Source organism: Oryza brachyantha, chromosome 3, assembly GCF_000231095.2.
Source record: "Oryza brachyantha chromosome 3, ObraRS2, whole genome shotgun sequence".
In the NCBI taxonomy this organism is placed as follows: Eukaryota; Viridiplantae; Streptophyta; class Magnoliopsida; order Poales; family Poaceae; genus Oryza; species Oryza brachyantha.
Window position 1 is genome coordinate 23,693,296 of NC_023165.2, and position 22,214 is coordinate 23,715,509.

At 37.8% G+C, this 22,214-nt stretch overlaps 1 protein-coding gene across 1 annotated transcript; it reads left to right on the forward strand.

The window, feature by feature from the left end:
- The first annotated feature begins 6,926 nt into the window (after positions 1 to 6,926).
- On the forward strand, positions 6,927 to 13,634 carry LOC102714631 (GPN-loop GTPase 3). Its single transcript, XM_006650434.2, has 9 exons — positions 6,927 to 7,242; positions 8,143 to 8,251; positions 8,336 to 8,417; positions 9,405 to 9,490; positions 9,731 to 9,834; positions 9,942 to 10,072; positions 10,147 to 10,240; positions 12,214 to 12,269; positions 13,208 to 13,634. Exons 1-9 carry the CDS (start codon positions 7,198 to 7,200, stop codon positions 13,299 to 13,301), a joined length of 801 nt encoding a protein of 266 aa, XP_006650497.1. The 5' UTR covers positions 6,927 to 7,197; the 3' UTR covers positions 13,302 to 13,634.
- The last annotated feature ends 8,580 nt before the right edge of the window (positions 13,635 to 22,214 follow it).

Here is a 22,214-nt window from a genome sequence, read left to right on the forward strand (position 1 = left end):
TAATGAAATTACTTCGTGAGTTCATCCTCAAAAGTCTGGCTTTCCGCTAACTAGGCTATCCTTGACTGTAGATAGCAATCGTATCAAGCTTTGGTGCTTGATAATATAAGTCTTGTGTCTGAATGCTTTGCTAATCTAAATCTGACATCAACACAAGAAAAGATATTGGTGAACTTTTTTTTTTAGGTATGCCCCCTTTGCTTTTGTTTGTAAGTCTCAAATTCCAACTAAATAATTATGAAAATCTGAAAAAAAATATTGGCATGATTTTTTAGAGATGAGGCAGAGAAGTGCCTAGCTTTTATGAAAGTATTATAACAACAATTGTTTACATCCGTTGGAGCTACCGGCTCACCATACAGCACCAGTAAGCAATGACTGTTGCGCCGATTCAGATAATTTTAGAAACGACAGTAAATAATTAAAAACTTAACATAATCTAAATTTTACTGACGCAACACATAAGCTTTATCCGACTCTAGCCCTTCGTCTCTGATTTGGCCCTGTTTCTTTTATCTTGGGATTATTATAATCCAGATTATTGAGTCACATTATTATAAGCTAGACTGTTATAATCTGTAGTAGAATAAGCGGTGAGTTGTTTCTTTTCTCGATTATTATAGCCTGAATTATTGGGTTTGCAAGTCTAAAGAGGGAGTGGGGTGGCATGGTGACTAATTTTTCACCCAATAAGCTAGAAAAAGCTCACCTGAATGAGCTTATCAGATTATAATGAGCTGGGCTCTAGATTATAATAAACTACTTCAATAAGCTGTCTGCTTCTTTAGCTTACTCCCAATAATCTAGATTATAATAATCTCATTTAACTCGCGATCCTCTTGCAGCTGGTAGGAAGTCCTCATGCTCATGCCATTGCCTCCACAAACACCTAGCTCCTTCTTGCCAATAGAATTTTAACTATATATTTGCCACTTGTAGAAAGCGTCACTGTCGTAATATCACTTCTGTATTTGACCTTACAGAATTATCACCAAAAAGAGTTCATTCTTGACTACATGCATGCTATAGTATGGCTTGTCAGCGTAAAAAAAACATTTTGTTTCATGTGCAAATAATGCGTATCCGTGCACACACCCGCCAATATAAGTATCTCATAGGCCACCTATACCAAATAGTGTTCTAACCTAAAAGTTAAACAAAAGCACGCTTTGATTTAAATCATTACCACTATATATGAAACTAGAAATTCTGTTGTATATAAGCATATCGATGCATCTAGGTTAATTAAAAAAAATAATGCAAACTAAACAGAAGATTCTCATGACCATAGATAGCCGCATCAGCGCCCGAGCTGTGTTGTTTGTACTTTAAACCTCGAACGATATATTAAACCATGATTAAGGAACTAAATATACATTTCATAGTTTTATGTATCTAGACGACACCTTCGTCCGAATTTAAGAATTGCCCATGTATTTTACTCTTCATATATTATGCAAGTTTATGTCACTAGCGAATAAGAAAAAAAAATCAGTCAGCTTGTAGCTACTTTTGGTTCTATTTATAATCGTTATCTCAAAAAAAAACTTTATAATCTACTCCCTCCGTTTCATAATGTAAGATGTTTGATTTTTTGGGTTGCAATGTTCGATCATTGTTTTATTTAAAAAAATTATGGAAATATCATTTATTTTGCTTGCTTTATTATTAAAAGAATTTTAAACATAATTTTTCATTTTTTATATTTATACTAAATTTTTGAATAGGATGAATGGTTAAACGTTGTAAAAAAAAGTAAGTTAAGCACTTGTAGTGTGAAACGGAGTAGGTAGTACCTCGCATCATGAACCGTTGTTCTCATAATTTTGTCGAGCGTGTTGTGGCGGGCTTCTGTCTCTTTTCCGGCTCAGTAAGCTGGAGTGTTCACAGAGTTTCATCCAGGCATCCAGCCACATGGTTTGTCCTGTTTCTGGCTATATGGAGACGCCGGCCAGCTCAACCCTTTTTTGGGTCGGTGCTCTGCACACCTTAGAATTTGACTTAGTAAACTGCTCTCATCTTCGAATTTTCACTCGTTATTTAATTAACATTTTCATGTCAGAAAGTGCCATAACCAGGGAAGCTGCTTAGTGAGTTCGTGGCCATTAGAAGCTAATCCATCCTCAAAGGTCCAGCTCTTTCTGCTCACTAGGCTATCCTTTGACTTCAGATGGCAATCGCAACCATCCAACCAAAGCTTTGATGCTTGATGATATAGTAGCTAATAGTTTCATGGAAGGTGTAGTTTGTCTGAATGCTAATCTGCATATGAGCATGACGTACCTGCCAAGATTTCCCCATAAATTCATCGCGTGAAGGACAGTGATAATGGCGTGCTTTTGATTTATGAGAGCTATTTTATAGGATTATTACATATAATAGAAAAAATTACGAGTGGCATGTAATATGCGCCATTCAATCAAAGATATCGTGGACTAAACTACATCTAATACTATGTCATTATATTGAAGACCCAAGAGATGATTTTAGTTTAAAAGCTGTTTTATCAAAGAAAGCAAAGAAAGATATTGAAATAGAGTTTGGCAGGAATCGATCCCAAGTCGACCTACACTATGCAACCACTAAGGAATAACCAACTAATCCTCTCAGTTCTATAATTTTTATCGTTTTGAACATGTGTGTGGTCAAAATTTTAAAAATATTACTATTAATAACTTTTAAAAGTTTTAAATTATTTAGTTTGAAAATACTATGAGGAAATGTATAGGTGAGTCATAAAGAGTACTTTAATAAAGTAAACATTTGTTTTCTTATATATATATGTTATAATAAAAGACCTAGTCAAATATATATTTTTAGAAGACTGTGTAGTGGTCCAAAATAACAGAAATTATCAAACCAGAGATAGTACCCACAAAATTTTGTATGCATTTATTTTGTAGTTTTTAAGCAAAAGCTGGATTTGTCCATTATCTAAAAAAAATAAAAACTTATATATTACCTTCATCAAATAATAAGTATAGTCATATAGCTTAAATTTTAACTAGGGCTGTATTTATTATACGATGAAGGTAGCACATTTTAGTCCTTGATCGGTATTTTTATTATCAGTCATATCTTTTCGCTTCTATTTATACTTATAAACCAAAAATTAAATCTTTTACTTTAAATTTGGAGTTGGTTTTAAGTTTTTTTTATCATATTTTATTTTTTCAGCCTATATTTTTGATTGAAAATGGCATGTGTGTGTATATATATATTATTTTAATTTTTTATTTATAAATATTTTATTTAGTTTTTTTTGCACGGTCAGTCGATCACCCTCATGCCGTAGAGGAAGGGGAGAGGGGGTCGATGGCAGAGACGACGGGTACCGGGTATTCTTGGTTTTCTTGTATGAGCTCCACAAGTCAAAAAGCACAGTGCCATGCACGACCGACACTTCTTTGGAATTTTGACCATTCGCAATTTGCAACCGATCGACGCGTTTCTGACTGCATGCGCCGCGGCGTGTATTCTTCGAAAACTACGGTGCGTTTTCTCTCCCGTCGCTACGATACTTCCCTGTTAATTAACTTGCTCGATTAACCTCTCTTTTTTTTTCCTTTTCAACAAATTGCTGAAAAAATGGTATATAAATATATCTAGCAAACTATCGTTGTCATTTCGTGAGCATCGTCTAGTTGAATATTAGTCCAACTGAAGCTAGCTCTGCGTGACACTACAGTGACTCAGTGAGGTCGACGTCGTCGTAGTAGAGCTCCTGAGCATCTGACCATGCAGCCGCCGATGGTACGTTGCCTGCTCGCGCTTCTGTGGCTCACCGCGCTCGCCTCTCTCCTTGCCAAGAACTGCGACTGTGCAAGGCCGCCGCCGCCGCCGGCGGCTTCTCCGGTGTGGTCACCCACGGAGGTGCAGCGCGTGGACGTCGACGACGATGTCACAGCGGCGGCGGCGGCGGCGATACCTGCGGGAGCTGGTGAGCGCCGCCGTAGCCGCGGTGGTGACGACGACGTGCTTCCGCGGCGGGGGAGGAGCGTGGTGGCGCGGTGGCTGCTGAGGTACCCGGCGGCGGCGGCGCGGCGGGTTCTGGTGGCGGCGGCGGGCTCCGCCACGGACGGCGCGTCCGGGCCCTCCTGTCGCTCCAACAACGCGCACATCACCTGCTCGCCGCCGGCTAACTGACGCCGCCCGCCGGATCCGATCGCCTGCCTGCCTCTCCCGACAAAGCTCACCTGCGTTTGGAAACGCGCGTTCTTTCTGCACGTAACACACTTTCTTATCTCTGCAAATCATGCCGACTCAGGAAAACAAAAATAGATACATTCCAAAGTGTTTATGTACATAATTCATATATCTTAATTTGATTGCTTCATTTCTTCGTCCAGTCCGCTGAGGCTGTACTACTCCCTCGGTTAGATACATTATTTTAAAAATTTATATTTAAATATGATTTTCAAAATACATATAAGAAATAAATATTTATTTATTTTATTAAAATATTATTTAAGACATAACTATAGGTGTTATTCCTTGTATCATTAAATTAAATATTCTTAAAATTATTATTAATAAAAGTTTGATTATGTCGTTTGCAAAACGACAAAAGTATCATATGGCAGGGAGTAGAGTAATTAGTTTGTATTTTTTTTCTGTAAGGCAGCTATCTGAATCAGGGACTTCAGAATTCCATCACATGTACGACATACCACTTGTAAATATAAATAATATAAGTGCCCTCTCCGGGTTATCTTTATTTACCATTGACTTTTAAATATGTATTTAATTGTTTGTTTTATTTAATTTTTTATGTATATATACAAATTTATAAGTCACTTTTAAAGTTTATTTAGTAATAAATCAAATTATAAATAAAATGATTAGTAATATATACCTTTAAAAAATGAATGATCAAATGTAGATTAAAAATCAATGATATTAAATAAAAAAATGGAGGATGAACGTGATTCAGATTATTGAATAAATGTGAACCCAAAATTGGTGGAATTTTGACATTTTGGTCCTTTTAAAAAAATTATTTTATAAATAGACCCGTCAAAAAAACTTATTACACAAATAGACCTTTTTGACCGCGCCAAGGTCATTGGCACCGTCCTCCAAATGATTTTGTTGAGTTCGTGTGGTAGGAGGAAGACGCCTATACAACGACGGCGCCAATGACATTGACGCGGTCAAAAAGTTCTATTTGTACAATAAGTTTTTTTATTAGTCTATTTATAAAATAAGTTTTTTAAAAGGGCCAAAATGTAAAAATCGCAGCAATCTTGTGATCTCAGTGTTTCTTTGCGCTTCAACTGGAGGCCAACAACGAGTGCATGTGCATCAACGGGAGGGAGGTTAACGCGCGCGCGATCGGTTTCATGTACACATGCGTATACTACAATATACATATACAGATATACTATACGTGTAATATATATATATATATATATATATATATATATATATATATATATATATATATATATATATATACAAACTCTCAAAACTCTATATAGATAAAAAATTATATATATACGAAATATTATTTATATAATATTTATATATAAAAATTTATACGTGTGAACTTTACACGTATAAAGTAAAAAAAGAAAAAGGCAGAGTGCCGCGCACGCGTATTAGACTTTCATGCCGCGAGCGCTCGGTCGATGAGTCCGAAGACCAGGGCCTACACACGTGATCCACGTATTAGTGTATAACGCGAATGGATACGACGTTTCTCTTTCAATTCTAAATTAAATCTTTTCACTCCATGTTGCAACTTTAAACTCCGGGATCAAATTTTAATCTTAAATTCAAAACTTTTAACTCGATCAAGTTGAAAAAATCTAAAAGTTTATATTCCAATTTGAGAATACTCGGAACTTAGAACTTTCGGCTGTAATATTTGGAGCTTTCAAACGAAATTTAAAACTTGCAACTCAAATTGTTTTTTATTTATATTTTTAATAGAAAATTATCTAACGAGTTAAAAGGGACAAATCACTTTTGGGTACGAGCATGTGTCATCGCGAGCACGGCTTTGCTTAGGAGGATTGGGCCCAATCTCTGCCGTCATAGATTTTATTTATTTATTTTGGTCCCTATAGTTGGTGTTATGCAAGCATTTCTACTGCGCAGCAGCATCTGTAATAATCGAAAGAAGATTATTTGACGCTGATATATGGGCTTATAAACGATGTGGCTCGCATGTTATTGTACTTGTCGTAAACTCGTAATGATATATTTTTTTGGCAAATAGGTCTATGTTTTGGATTGTTTTTTATTGGTAGTAGTCCAAATTTGGTGGTGCTTTTAACCTTTATATTTTCCAATTTACACTATTTTTTACACATATGTTTTTCTCAAACTATTATCAGGTACGTTTTCTAAGGTAAAGCTAAATTTAAAAGCTGTACCAATATACTACCTTCGTCCTAAAATAAGTTTATTTTATACTTTTTGATATAATATTTTGAGTATTCGTCTTATTTAAAACTTTTTTATGATTAATAATTTTTACTGATAAAATATAAATAATACTTTATACGTGATTATTTTTTAAAGTCAATTTTTTTAGAAAAGACAAACGAACAACGAAATCAAAAATAAAGTTATTAAGACGGAGATAGTAAATTTTTATCTAGTATTTTATTTAAGTAATCACGCCACTCGCAGAGAACTAGGGGTGGTAATGAACCCAACCATTTTACCTAGAAAATTTAAGGACCGGGTTCAAAACAGATTAAAAATAAAATTGTCTAGAGTTTTAAACTAAAAATTTTTAAAAACTAGAAACGTAGAATAACCCACGGCCTTAGAACATTCCCACACGCCTCCCTGCATGTGATGTTCCTCCTACTCATCGCCTCAGCATCCAACGGTCGAGCGCGCTGGAGATGGTCAGATCCAACGGCGCTGAAGTCTGCACGCTAGAAAGGCAAAGGCAAACAGCTTCCATCGGAGCCGCCGCAAGCCGCACCCGCCGCAATGCCGCTGTCCACGCTAATCGCGACCGTGCTCGCCGCCGTCGTCTGGTGCGCCGCCTACCTCGCCGCGGCCATCTCCGCCGCCTTCTGATCCGCGCGCCTCCCCCCTACAGCCCACCGATCTCCCCGCCGCCGCCGCCGCCGCCTTCTGGTCCGCGCGCTTACCTCCTCCAGGCTCCAGCTATCTCCCTCCGCCGCCTATCCCCTCTCTAAAACCCTACTCCTTCCCAGCCGCCCCGCCGCCTCCATGGGATACGCGCAGCTCGTCATCGGCCCCGCCGGGAGCGGCAAGGTGATGACTCCCCGCCATGTTCAATTTGTGCTTATAGTTGTTTTTTTGGAGGGTTGATGCGCCGGAGAGATTGGTAGCCCAAACCCCCGTGCTTGTTAGGGTTCGGGTCGAGTGGGCCCTTACAATTAGGGTTCTCATGCTGCTGCTGCTGCGTTTGAACTCGTCCCAGTTTTGATGGGATTGTTTCCCTGCTCTTTTAGGGCTTATTCGGTTTAGATGACTCTTTTAAGGATTATTCCGTTTGGAGGAATTTTCACCCATAGAAATAGGAAAAGTGAAGGAATATGAATTCATGCACACTTCAATCCATAAGAATTTGTCCAAGAGGTTTGAGTGCACGTAAAATTTCCTGTATTTTCTCTCTACAACTTGTAGGAAGGGAAAATTTCATTTGGTTTTCTTATACTTCATTCCTACAAACTGAATGACGCTCATAGGAATTATTTGTTAGGAATCTAAATCTTTTGTTTTCCCTCCAAAACGAATGGGTCCTTAGTATGGGCATGATTCGTATAGATTGTATTTCAGTAGATTTCTCATTTCACTAGGGTTTGAATTGTTCAATATTCTCTCCATACTATAGTATAAGCGATTATGCCATTCTTTGCAAAAATTAAGAAGTATTAAATAGTACAGTCATGTCACATAAAGATGTTAGATAAATAATAAAGTAGTATCACAAAATCCTTTATATTGTGGGACAAATTTGAATGGCAAAAATGCTTTATATTATGGGACAGGGGAGTAGTTAATGGGATACCTAGTACCTACTCCCTCAAGAAATTTAACTATTTGCCACTCTCCAAATGTCTCTCATAGTTTCGTCCTTACAAAATTGCCACCAGTCAAATTTATTTTACGTTTTTTTAATTCTAATATGTTGTTGTTTATGCTGTGCAGTCGACCTATTGCTCCAGTTTGTATCAGCATTGTGAGACTGTGGGTAGGACAATTCATATGGTCAATCTTGATCCTGCTGCAGAGCACTTCAGCTATCCTGTATCTATGGGTAAGAATCTTCTTTTCTTCTTCTTCTCACATGCAAATATTTCTCATGTCACTTATACTTGGCTTCTTTCAAAAAAAAAAAAAGATATTAGGGAGCTCATTTCATTGGATGATGTCATGGAGGAACTTGGAATGGGGCCAAATGGCGGGCTTATCTATTGCATGGAGTATCCTGTTTAAACATTGGGTCTGTTGATTTTGTTCACCTTTTCTTCCCAGGTTATTTAAGTTCTTAAGTGACCCTTGCGGTAAGTTATTTGCAAAGTGCTTTTGTTGTGTGTCGAAAGCTAACTGAGTTTGGAGGGGCAACATCAGGCCACTGAGGGTAGAAGTTATTCTTTTAGCAAAATGTTTCCCAATTGCTCTGCCACTAGTTTGGAGTTCTTGTGGTAAATTATTTCCAAAGTGCTTTTGTTGTGTTTCGAAAGCTAACTGAGTTTGGAGGGGCAACATCAGGCCATTTAGAGTAGAAATTATTCTTTTAGCAAAATGTTTCCCAATTGCTCTACCACTAGTTTGGAGCTCTTGGGAGATTTAACACATATTTCATGGCCATTGTAACCAGAGTGTCATACTTCCATCTCAAATATGGCCATGCATTTTTTGTTTTTAGCAATCAGTGGTAAGCTGGGATAGCTACCTGAAATATGTTAAACTGACCATGCAATCATCATACCTATATTGATGTGCTGATGAATGTTTGTGGGATGGACTGCTCATGCTCAATACCTCTATATTATAACTAACTTCTCTATTTCGCCCTTCATCAGCAACAGATTTATATAGATGTTCCAAAGAAAATAGTGTTGCTGTATGCACATGCTACTTTATAAGTTATGTCAAGCTTTTATATGTTCAGTTTGCTACTCCATCTGTCAGGGCACACTTGCATAGATGCCACCTTTTATTTTTTGCACTCTGTTAGTTGCAACTCTGTAAACCTTGATTAGTTATATTTAATTCATCCATTCACCTCACTGGCAGCCTACAGTTGGTGCCGACTCTTCATTTGTTTGGATGTTCTAGAGTTATATGTTTACTAGGATTCAATAAAAAACCCATGGTATTATGTCAATCTAAAGAGGATGTTTACAGGACTAAATTTTCTTTAGTAGGATTTTATGCTGTCAGTTTTTTCCTTAATAAAGTTTTAGGCACCTTGAAGACAATTTGGATGATTGGTTGGATGAGCAACTGGAGGGCTATTTGGATGATGACTACCTTGTGTTTGATTGCCCAGGTAACTTTCTTGATTCATGTTTGTGCGCTTTAAATGTAGTTGGAGGTTACACAAAGCTTGACTACTACTATTACCATACATGGTCTTGATAATAAGCTTGTACAAGGACCTATGCTTGTTTGTTCTGTAGCAATGCAGATATTATGCCTTCCCCTGTCATTGCATGATAACTCTGAGATATTTTAGACTGTTTAACTTCACCTAAAATCATGAAAAATTTGAGACCACTTGTTTCTACAGGCCAGATTGAACTCTTCACTCATGTCCCAGTTCTCCGTAACTTTGTCGAACATTTGAAACGGAAAAATTTCAACGTTTGTGCTGTGTACCTTCTTGATTCACAGGTTTGGATCTTTTGGATCACTAACCAAATATATTTATCCTTAAAAGAGGATACAGAGCCCAAAGACACTACACAAATCTGACTTGAATTTTGTTTTTCTTGGTCCAGTTTGTTAGTGATGTGACAAAATACATCAGTGGTTGCATGGCTTCTCTTTCTGCCATGATTCAGCTTGAACTTCCTCATATCAACATTCTTTCAAAGATGGACCTGGTCTCCAACAAAAAAGATGTGGAAGAGTATGTTTTATTTCAGTTCTTCTTCATTTAGAGATTCAATGGTCCTGCTTTGTATAACATCTTGATGTTTCTAGGTATCTGAATCCAGAAGCGCAGGTTCTTTTGTCACAGCTGAACAGACAGATGGCACCCAAGTTTGGCAAGTTAAATAAATCGTTAGCTGAACTGGTATGCTGTTTTGAACTTATAAATTATATATACTGTTAACCCTCTATAAAACTCTGTAACTGTAAAAATATGTGGTCAGCAGCCGTCTTATCAGAACCGGTGACTGGTTTGATCAGGTACCACTGTCCCAGGCCATTGGGTCAGCGGTTGAACTGCATGCTTTTCTTTATACATCCAGTGTCCAGGCAACATATGTGTCTAAAACTAGTTGAATGCCTGTGCTTTGCTATGGAATTTTTTCCATAGAATATGTTGCATGTCCTTTTTCTATAGAAACATTCAACTTAATTTGATTTTATTTGCCACTCTCTCACTATCCATTTATGTTTGGTTGTTTCTTAATGTTAAGAAAAGCAAGGGGGTAATTTGCAAAATTTACAATGGGAGTAGATGGGGTGCAGATTCACTGCCACCACCACTACCTAGTTTTAAACGAGTATATATGTCTATCCTTTCACTACTGTTCACAGCCAACACCATGGCCTGATGGCTTCTTTGTGCATTTCTTTTCAGTAGGGTAGAGAGGCCTTGTGCTCAAAACCTAATTATCGTGCTGTTCTTCCCATTTATCAGCTTAGTTGGTTCTATCACACTGGGGCACTGGGCTTGGTTTGGTTCTCTCTCACCAGGTCACAATATAACCGGTTTGATGATTTTTTACCATCCAAAGCAACTTGACTGCTGAAATGACCAGATAGCCTGGACCAGGCAGGGGAAGCACTGGGTCTGGTTTTTTCAGTTAAAACCGCCAGTCCAGTCCCAATAACTTGGTCATGACTGTCTTAAGGATGTCATAAATTCATAAATGCTGGAAATATAACTCTTGCATCGAATAGCTATTCCTTTGAGGCAAATTGTCTGCATGGTCAAGATTTCCTATAATCTAATATTCTAATGTATTCCCTCCGTTGCATGTTGTCAGACTTTCTGGTCCTACCTAGATTTATATTTGTGCTAATAAATCTAGACACATATACAAAACATATATATTGATATATGGATGAATTTAGGCAAAGCTAGAAAGTTTTATAATATTTAACGGTGAGAGTAAGAGCTTATACCTAGTATCAAGAAACATACTCCCTCCTTGCCAAACTATAAAGATTTCTATGATTCAAAACTTGTTCCATAATATAAGCATTAACACTATTCAGTATTAACAATACTATTTGTCCCATCAATCACTTTCCATTCAAATTTCTTCAACACCCCCACCCTCTCAAAACCCCAAATCTCCCTGACCCCCTCTTTCTTCTTTGTCTTAATATCTATTAAAAGCAACCTAGAAATGTTTATATTTTGGAATGTAGGGACACTTGATTTTTTTTCAACAATAAAATAAACTTAAAGAGATTGCTTAAGCATTTAGTTTTATGATACAGTGGACCATGAACAACTCTTCTTTGCATTAGCTAATTTGAAGATTTGGAAGAGAACAGTGCCACCAATGTCTAGTTGTGCGAATCAAATATGGCAGTGTCATAACCTTTTTGTGCATTTAGTAGATTATAAAGGAGATCCATATGCTGCATTGGTTTTACCCATATTTGTCTTTTACCTTAATGTTGTCACCATTTTACCTTTTGATCTGTTGAATTTTCCGACACTTTCATGAGATTATCTCCACCTCAAGATTCTTCAAATTTTTCTTAGAAATTTTACCATTTGACCATTTGCAGTTTTTTTGGCAAATGTGTGGCACTCCTGGCAGGATGCTCAGAAACATCGATATTTGTTGGCATGCTTTGTGTGAACATTTCGAATGAATGGATATACTCATGTTGTTATCTTTGTACACATGTGAATGAACTATTAGATAATATTTGCCTGATTATCTCAGCTGATAGTTATATAGTGGCACCATACGCTATCTTCCCATTGCCTCTGTTTTGTGTATATTCTTTTTATCAAAGATAATCTGCTCTGATGCAGTGTTATCAGTCATCAATATTAATCTTAATACTATCATGTAGGTGGATGATTACAGCATGGTGAATTTCTTCCCACTTGACTTAAGAAAAGAGAGCAGGTAATGCTGTTTTCCTTTAAAATTTCAGTCCACATTCTGAATTTCAGGACTATCTGGATGCTTAAGTTTTATCTTATTCTATTGCATAAACTCTTTTGGACTTGAGTGATCATGAGCCTTTTCCCTATTAGCCCTACACATGCTACTAGCAAGCGTGCCAACTTCCGTGTAACATAATGTGGAAGACATGTCCATCCTGCTCCATTAAAAAAATTATGATAGTTTACATATCCTGCCTTAACAGTTAACACTACTGATTCGGGAGTCGCCTTATTCTAATTGGGGATTCCCCGTTCGGCGTAGTGGTTCATCACATCAGTGAATGTTTTGTATATAGGCTTCCATCATTTCGCCTTTTTTGAAGAAAAAGCGAAACAGCTTATTTGCAAATAAAAAATAATTTGTAAGTGAAACTTTTATATACATGTCCACAGCAATTCAAATGCAAATGATGTAAAAATAAAGTATGATGGAAAAAACAGAAAATCAACTGCAAAATTAAGGTTTAGAATTCAAAATTTGGCTTATAAGCTGTTGCAAAAGTTCAACGATTGGAGGCACATTGGACTTGTAGCTTGGGAAGTCTGAAATAAAAGTTTGTAATGCACTGTCTTCAGATACCTGTTTGGCATCTTTTTTATTCGACCGTGTGCTTCTCTTTTCCAGCCTTATCTTTTTGTTTCTTCTTGCTAAAATTTAAATTTTTAACCTTAAGTTTGAAGCTAATTTTAGGCTTCTTTATCATAGTTTATTTTTTATTCTTGTAGATCGCTAACAACATATATATATATATATATATATATATATATATATATAAATTCTATTTATAAATTATTTTTTGTTTGTAAATATGTTGTTTTGTTTTTTTCTAACGCCAACCAATCAACTCTTTCATCTCTCGAACCGCTCATCTGCCCCTGGTTTTCTTTCTTTCTCAGCATTCAGTATGTGCTGTCGCACATCGACAACTGCATCCAGTATGGGGAAGACGCAGATGTCAAGGTTAGGGACTTCGATCCCGAGGAGGACTAATCAATTGATCGCGTGCAAAACATTAGGCATTATGTAGTGAACATGTAGTGATGGGACTACAGAGTATTCGAGTACTCAGAAGCATCCGCAGGATTATTACAATGTTGTTTACATATGAGTCCTATCTGTTGATCAAACAGGCAGAACGCACGCTATTATCTGCAACTTACTGTAAATCAAGGTAATCGGTTGACTGGCTAGAAACAAGCTGCTACTTGTCAAAAAAAAAAAATTCTGTATGACATCAAATACTAGAGGTACCTGAATGTCGACATCTCCCTTGGATATGTTACACCTTAAATTAAACTTGCAAGGTCTATTTGGAGTAATGCATTTGTCTAGAAAGACTTCATTTTTACCATATCCCACACATATCAATACCCTTCACTTTCTCAAATTTCATTATACATACGATCATTTTCTCATGTTTCAATGTACTTATTCCATACTTTTTTACACTTCAATGCATTTGTCTTTTCTTTTCAAACTAAAATGCAATGATTGCTTCAAAGATAAAGTTTTTATAGGATGAATGGAGTGCATCGAAAACTTTTAGGTTGACGGGAATAACTTATAAAGCCCGGTCAAAGTCAAGGACTCGAGGGCACCTCGACTGTACTTTGCTTGGCACCTAGTTAAGGCTAATTATGGCGTGGTAATGTGGAATGCAATTTCGCCACAACTTGTGGAGTACGAGCGATCTTGGGTAGCAGGCTTTATCAAAGATTTTATGCTAAAGCGTCGGTTGTGCCATTCCAAACAGCCCTAGATCAACTCATGTGCTAGCAATCATACCATTGCATTGCATGCTGGCTCATGGAAGTGAAGTGCACTAGTCTCTGTCGGCGAACCTACTCCTAAGGACCACCTAAGGACCAGGGTTACACGAGGTCACGAGTACAATACAGGTGATCTGATCTTTTGAATCTGCCGGCATGTCGTCTTGCTAGTATTTCACCAAAACTCTTCTCGGCCGATGCTTGGGTCAAGGATATGATCAAAGCTAATTAAGCTGCTAGAAGAGTCGTCTTTTCGCTTTTAAAAGAAAAATGTCAAACAGAGTATTTAAAAATAGAAACTAATTTACGAATAAAACTTTTATGTCTGTTCTTAACGATCTAAAAGTCAAAGCTGAAAAATAAAATATGATAAAAAAATCCTTAAAATTAACTCTAAGCATAAATAAAAGCTAAAATACGAGGATGAAAGATGCAGGGAAAGCACGCGCAGACAACCATCGAGCGGCTGTAGCTGGGCGGTTACCATCTTTTTTCGATAAATGCAACCACATTTGCAATAATGCAGATGATGCATGAGTGGTTTTCGCAAAAACCATGGCCTCTCGTTGGATGCATCGGTTCCTGATGGATGCGTGCACAGCCGCACAGGCCACTCGAGAGCCGTCTCTCCAGGCGCCCATTTTGCTAGCTCCAGCATTAGCAGATCCAGTGGACACATGCATGCACGAGAAGCTCTCTAAGCAAAGCCAAAGCAACCAATGCAAGGGCAAATGCATGCATGGATTCTAATACTATAAACCATTCGGCCATGTTCTGAGAGTTGTATATACACATATCAGAAGTCTGAGCTAGCTATTTGCCGGTCCGTTGTTTATCTCGAGCTCCATTAGCACATTTTCAAACGGAGGTATTTTGTGCAAAAAAAACTCTATACAGAAGTTGTTTTAAAAATTTAAATAAAGAATTTTTAAATTTTTTAATAACTGATACTGTACTGAATTAATATGTACTACTCCCGTTTATCGTTTTCCGTGCTAATTGGCTTATCAAAGCATCGTTTTACATACGCTAATGTTAAGGGCATTTCATTAACTCTCCATCATCTTTATGATCAAGGCGCATTTGAGAGTTGAAGGTGGAAGATGTGGTGATCATATCCTCACCAATTAATTGGCTGCACGGCGATTGTGCTCGGAGCAAAAATGAAACGAAAGGAGAGGAAAGGGGGAAACAACGAATAGTTCGGTTAATAACTTATAAAGAGATTCTAACTATGCGTCCCACATGCATAGTTGGAAGACGCATTGAGGCCAACTGGAAATAGCTAGCGGTCTGCACATATGGATCATTTGAGTAAAAAAAAATTCTTTAGGAAAAACAGTATATAAAAGTTATTTTCGCTTATGTTTATAAGCTAAAATTTAAATTTTAAAACTTAAAGTCTAAGTTAATTTTAGGATGTTTTTTTTATCATAGTTAACTGTCTTTTACTTTCAGATCAATAAGAACACATACTCATATAAAAGTTATATTCATAGACTATTTTTCAATCGTTAATAAGCTATTTCGCTTATACTTAATTTGGGCGAAACAATTGGGTATTGCCTCCTTTATGATATATATGCTGGTATACGGTTCTATACTTTTGCAAGGAAAATGCATCAATATATAAATAAAATGGTATACGTTTAATATATGCAGCCGTCAGTGACGACCTACTTATTAGCAATGCTAGCTAAGTAGCTCGTGTGTGTATATATATATATATATATATATATGTAGCTTGTGGCCAGTAGCTTAGGGGCAAACACAGCTCTAAGCACGCTTAGTTCGATCTCCTAACTGATCATACTGGCTGTAACAAGACTAGTATATATACAGGTCGCTAGCTAGCTTGTTGATCTCTCTTAATTAGCAGCTATAACCCCATGGCCATAGGGATCAAGAAAGGCCATGATCAGGTGGCTGCAGGTGCAGCGCTGATGATGCTGGTGCTCTTGGTAGCGGCTGCCTTCCACTTCCACCCTCTCCACGCCCGCCCGGTGGCCGCGCCGCTGCCGCCGCCTAGTACTAGCCACGACGCAGCAAACAGCACAGGCTCGCCGGCGGCGGCGGCGGCGGCGGCGGGTGGCGGGGGTTTGCCGAAGAGGAGCGCGTCGCCGTCGGGATGCACCAACTATGGCCCGGGAGGCGGCACCATTTGTCCTCCGCGCTAGCTGGCTAGCTAAGCTTATTGGTATTAATTAACTACTCCAGCTAGCTTGACAATGCGAATCGTCAAATCTCTTGGCATAAAATGCATGTACTTTACCCATGACACCAACTTGTTGTAATTACTTAATTACATGCGTGCAAGTATACTATACTGCTGCTTTGTAACTTTGTTTAATAATAATCAATAATTAAGCTAGCTAGCTGATCTGGTCACATGCATGTAATTAACGTGAGTAAATGCATGCAACAACTATACACGTACTATATCGTGATGGTCTAGTGCACTCCGGGTTTATACATAATACTCCCTCCTTCATCTTATAAGATCTTTTGAATTTGACTAGATTTATCCATATATCAATGTATATGTTTTATATATGTGTTTAGATTCATTAGCATATATATTAATCTAGACAATGCTAAAAAGTCTTATAATATTAAACGGAGGGAATATTTATTATTTTGGTTAACGACACAGTCTCTAAAAACAACTTTAACTAATATTTCTATTGTAATACATATAAAACATCAACAAATATAAGATTAACTGTTCATGCTTATAAGATAAATATTTTAAAAGATATACTTATAATCAATTTATAAAAGTTTGACTTGATCTTGTCTAAAATGATAAGCACTCTCTCTCTCCGTATTTTAATAGATGACATCGTTGACTTTTTAACATATGTCTGACTATTCATCTTATTCAATTTTTAATGTAAATTTTTTAAAAAATATGTTATAATTAAACTATATTTATTATTAAATTCAATCACAGTAAATAAATAATAGTTATATAAATTTTTTTTGAAATGACTAGTCAAACATTAAAAAATCAACGAAGTTGCCTATTTAGAGTACATAGAACCGGAGGGAGTACTTGCGGTATTATGAAATGACTTTTTATGTGCATGTCTCGAGTGCACTGTGTATTTGTAATTTGTAATGCCCATGTTTTTATATCAGTGTTACATTCATTTAAGAAGTTGCAATATGTCTGTTGGTATATAGATCAACGAGCTAGAATTATTGATGATGATATCGAGCAGATATATATGTAGCATGCCCATTTGCATTCATCATACTAGCTATAGATCTTGGGCCCTGATTAATTAGTCCATCGATTGGGGCATTGGGCGATCATGATTAGTATACGTGGACCAACGCATGTATATATGTATATATAAGAGGAGAGAGATTCTTTAATTAGATCTTTAAGTATGATTAGTTAGCTTAGAGCAGGTAAAATAGAAGGCTATAGGCCAACTATAAGTATATTTTAAAGAGATAAAAGGGGAGAGAGAGTAAAGGTGTGCTACTAATTTATAGCCAGCTACATACGGGCTCCAAGACAAAATATGTGTATGACATGTGGGACCATATATTGATGTTTTATAACTAACTATTGTATGCATTGGCTATTAGATTGGCTGTAGAAGAATTAGAGTTAGTAGTTGGCTATACCCTGCTCTTTGCTTTTCGTTTGCATGTTTTCTCTCTCCTCCACGCGTTTGCTTCGGCCGTCGTTCGTTGTGAAGTTGATATTCCGTTAGATCAAGTTCAATGGTTCAGTCAATTGATAACTCTAATTTATCTATAGTTAATTTAATAGCTAATTTATATAATAGTTATCTACAAAGCATTAATACATGGTCTCACATATCATACACATACTGTGTTTTGAAGCCCGTGTTGTAACTGGTTACAAATTAGTAGCTCACTGCTCTTCTCTCTCCTCTTTTATCTTTTTAAAATATGTTTACAGCTGGCATATAGTCTTCTATTGGTTTAGCCCATAATGTTTGAATAGTGAAAACAATGTTGCGTTATTATTGTATTACTAGCTACTAGTTTAGTATATGCTAGTAGCAAGTACAAGATCAGTGGAATCGATGTCGACAAAGCAAACCCCAGATGTTGTAATGGTACTTTGCCCGAGTATTATAGCCCAAGTGTTCCATGGAGCCATCATTCTAGCTAGCTGCTGCATGGCGCCGGCCGACTAAAATAATCCTCAGGTAGTAACAAGAAACGTATTCCCCTGATAATAAAAGACAGCTACTGACTATTTTCAAGATAATAGATAGAAATTGGCCGGTCCCTATATCTATAAGGGGATAGACACCGTCAACTATAAACAGAAATATTCATGCTACATGTCTCATAATTAAGAATCATCAAAATAGAAGAAAGAAAGAAAGAAAGTTAGAAAACTAAGCTTCAAATACTATGCTAAGTCCTAGCTTCAAACCTGTTCTTATATATATTCTTATGTGTATGTGTGTATCATTTAAATAAAATTTAATGGTGTCTATACTTTTTATTAGGTGAGAGCAGAAACATGTATGAAGGTATTTCTACATTATAGACACAAAAGTAGTAGCTAATCTGATAGTAGAATCTAATTTCTCTATATATATATATATATATATAACTCAAACGCATACAACCTCTACGTGCATTATTCCACTAATTAAACAAGGCCTCAAGTGATCATCGAACCATCCATCTATGGACCCAATAATAGCCAGCAGCCAAACAAGTACTCCACTCCATATGCATGGAAGAACCTCATTGGTGCCTACTGTCTTTTAAGGAGAGCATAACGTCGGTCTACAACATCACGGGCGTCACCGTCCATCTCTTAGGGCATTCCTAATTCAATGATTAAAATGATGTCTATAATATTAAATAAGTTAATGACATGGCAAGTGAATAAATGAGGAAAGAGAATAAAACTATGTCTTGCATGAAACATGGTTTCTACACAACATTCAAGATATCATATAAGATAAGTAGCATTAAATTGAAGTATGAAATAATTATGTTTGCATTAAAAAAGTAAATGTCTAGTACTGTTTTCTTGATGACGTGGAGTTTATAGAAACCATTTATTACTGCCTTTTCGTCCAAAGGCTTCTTCCACGCAGCACGTACGTACGGAATCTCACCTCAACAATGCCTCCAATCCAAGGAGGATAACGTACGCTGCCATTAAGATGTCGACATCGCTAGCACGCACCGGCAAGGCCAGCTGGTCGAGCTATTTGTCCTAGTTCACCGTGCGTATAAACCTCACCTGCACAGAAAAAAGAGACGTTGTCGTGGATCTGATCCACACAACGGCTGCTGGCACACAACCACCGCACACGAAAAACATAATAATAGTTTAAGTCATCTGGAGCGTAAACTGTCATGTCGATTATATGAGTGTCTTGTAACCAAGTCCTTTAACATAATTATTGTACAGTTTAAGTAGCTTATATGTGAGCCAGCATGTATATAATTAGTGATTCAATTGCACAAGATTTACGTCTGAAGATCCAGTTCTATGCAAACTCACAAAATGACTAATAACTGTCTTTAAAATAGTACCTAATACCTCCTTGAGGGTGGCTCCCACTGGCCAAACGAGACTTTCTCAATTCAGCAAACTTGGGTAGGGAGTAGAATATAGTCTACTCAAAGCTAACAAAATAAAATGTTTAGGATTACTTTAAATTAAAACGTGTGATGATTTTCAATTTTATTTTTTTTATCGAATTCAATTTAAAGATTTGGTTACTTAAATTTGCTGTCTTTCAATCGAATTGTTTTGAAGACTTCCAATTGGAATTTGGATGAGTTCCAACTTATCTTTTTTTTTTATGGAATTCAACCGAACGTTTTGATGACTTTGAACGGGATATTTCATGGCATAAATTTGCGGTGGTTTTGGCATAAATTTGATATGACTTTTAATCTAAAATTTGGAAGACTGTCATTTGAATTTTTTTTACTAGTTTCAATTGTAATTTTGATAACTCCGTACAGAGATTACCGGTAGAGATTTTCACTACGAACTTAAAAAAAATACTCTACTTATAAAGTCATTCCATAGAAAAATATATATTCCACGAACTGGATGCATTCCTTTTAACTTACAGGTCTATTCCAGATTTTTTTAACAAAAAATATCTACTGAAAATAATGAAAAAACCAACGTGCAAACAAAGTCGTTGGCCCATGTAAAAGCCCAAGACGGCCCATCGTCGTTTGAGCTTACAAAATCTACGCAATTTATCACGTAATAGGCCGAGCGTTCTTCAGGGATTATTCCGGGAAACTGCAGCCAAACCACGCATCGTCGACCACCGCAGCTCGCGTGGGAGGCGACGTGAGCTGAGACGATTTGCATGCGACACACAGAACTCCACGAAAACTTCCGCGGCGCGCGCGGTAGTGGAGCCACACCGACCGAGAAGCGAGAGTACGAGCTGAGCCAACCCATGGAAAACTGCGTCTTTTTTCCATGAAAAGCTTGCAATCGTACCGTCGCATCCGTCCGTCCGCGCTCTCGCTCGCGATGGCCCGCTATATATTCTTGCCCCCGTACGAATCGAAGTTACCCACTCAACCCGACGACCGGTTAAAACCGAGATCTCTGCAGCTTCTCCTTGCGCTCATATTCGTTTGCTCGATCGAGTCGGTCGCTCTGGTGGGTTTCTCGCTGGGCAATGGCAGGCGGCGGCGCGAGCGCTAGCATCACGGTGGGGAAATCGACGAGGTTGCTGCTGGTTCTCGCCTTGGTCGCGGCCGCGGCCGCGGCGCCGCGCGTCGTCGGAGCGGACAACGTCGACGGTGGTGATCAAGGGGCGGCGCGCGCGGCGGGGAGGTCGCTGCTGCAGGCGAGGCCGGGGCCGTCGTGCTGCACGCACGACGGCAGCACGGTGGGCAGCGGGTGCTGCCCGCATATGCCTTAGCCCGCGCCTCGATCGGTATAGCACATGTGCGTGTGCAGTGAGTGACCCAGGCAGCAGCACGGCATTCGGAAACTTGGCGCGTCGTCCCTCTCAACATCAGAAGCCCATGCACGTTTGTGCAAACGACACATACATTCATTCATTTATACGTATAGATATTGTCATGCGTATATATACAGTTGCCTTTGTTTTCATGTGGCGCTTGTGTGATAGCGCGCATCTCAATTCGAAGGAGATCGTGTAATTACTAGTTTCAAAGGGGTTGTTTGATTCTCTCTCGTATGTAAAACGAGAATATTCTTTATGTGCTATTTCTGGATATAGATTTAAAATCTAAAGTTTATCTCAAATTGATAAAATTTGGACAACATTTTAACCTAAATAAAAATAATTTGGGTTTGATTCCTCGGTGCGCTCGTGTATAAATATAATATAAAGTATTTTTCACTGATACTTGCTCCCTCATTTCCATATTGTACACTTTTTAACTGGTCTAAATTCATTCATCGATTAGTATATGGTTTGTGTATGTATCTTAATTTATTAACATTCATATAAATCTAAGAAATTCATATAAATCTAGGAAGACTAAAAAGTCTTAGATTGTGAATAGAGTGAGTATATATATTATTAATTACTACACCATATGTTCCAAATCATTTTGATATTGTTTCGTAGATATTAAAGTTGTGGGAATTGGGGTTCTCATACCACTAGCTCATGGCATCTTGGACCACCCGACCCCTTTCCAAAGGAGCTAGCGAGTCCCTTCAGGACCTACGCATGCCTCTTTTGGGAGGTGTTGGGCTTCCTAACTTCCGATACATCTTATCTATTATGTTTAATGTTACGCATGTATCATGTCAAGAACCTATGGTGTCTCCATGCTTTGCTCGATGCAGTCGCATGAAAAACGATGAGAGCTTGCATGTCATTTCCTTGAACAGCGAGGAAACATGGGTGCCTCTTTGTCTAGTCTCATCAATCTCGTCAACATCATCAACCCCACTCATGAAGGGTAGCAGACAGGGACACGCCCCCGAAGGCCACCCGTCGACTTTTGGTGTCGCCACTCACATCACCTATCTTTCCAGAAGACTCAAGAGTCAAAACACATTAGTTAGACCTCTACAGTTATCCTCTGCCCTCCCCTAGAGACACCCTAGTATCCCGTTGAGACTATAAATAGAGGACCATATCCAGCTAACAAGAGGATC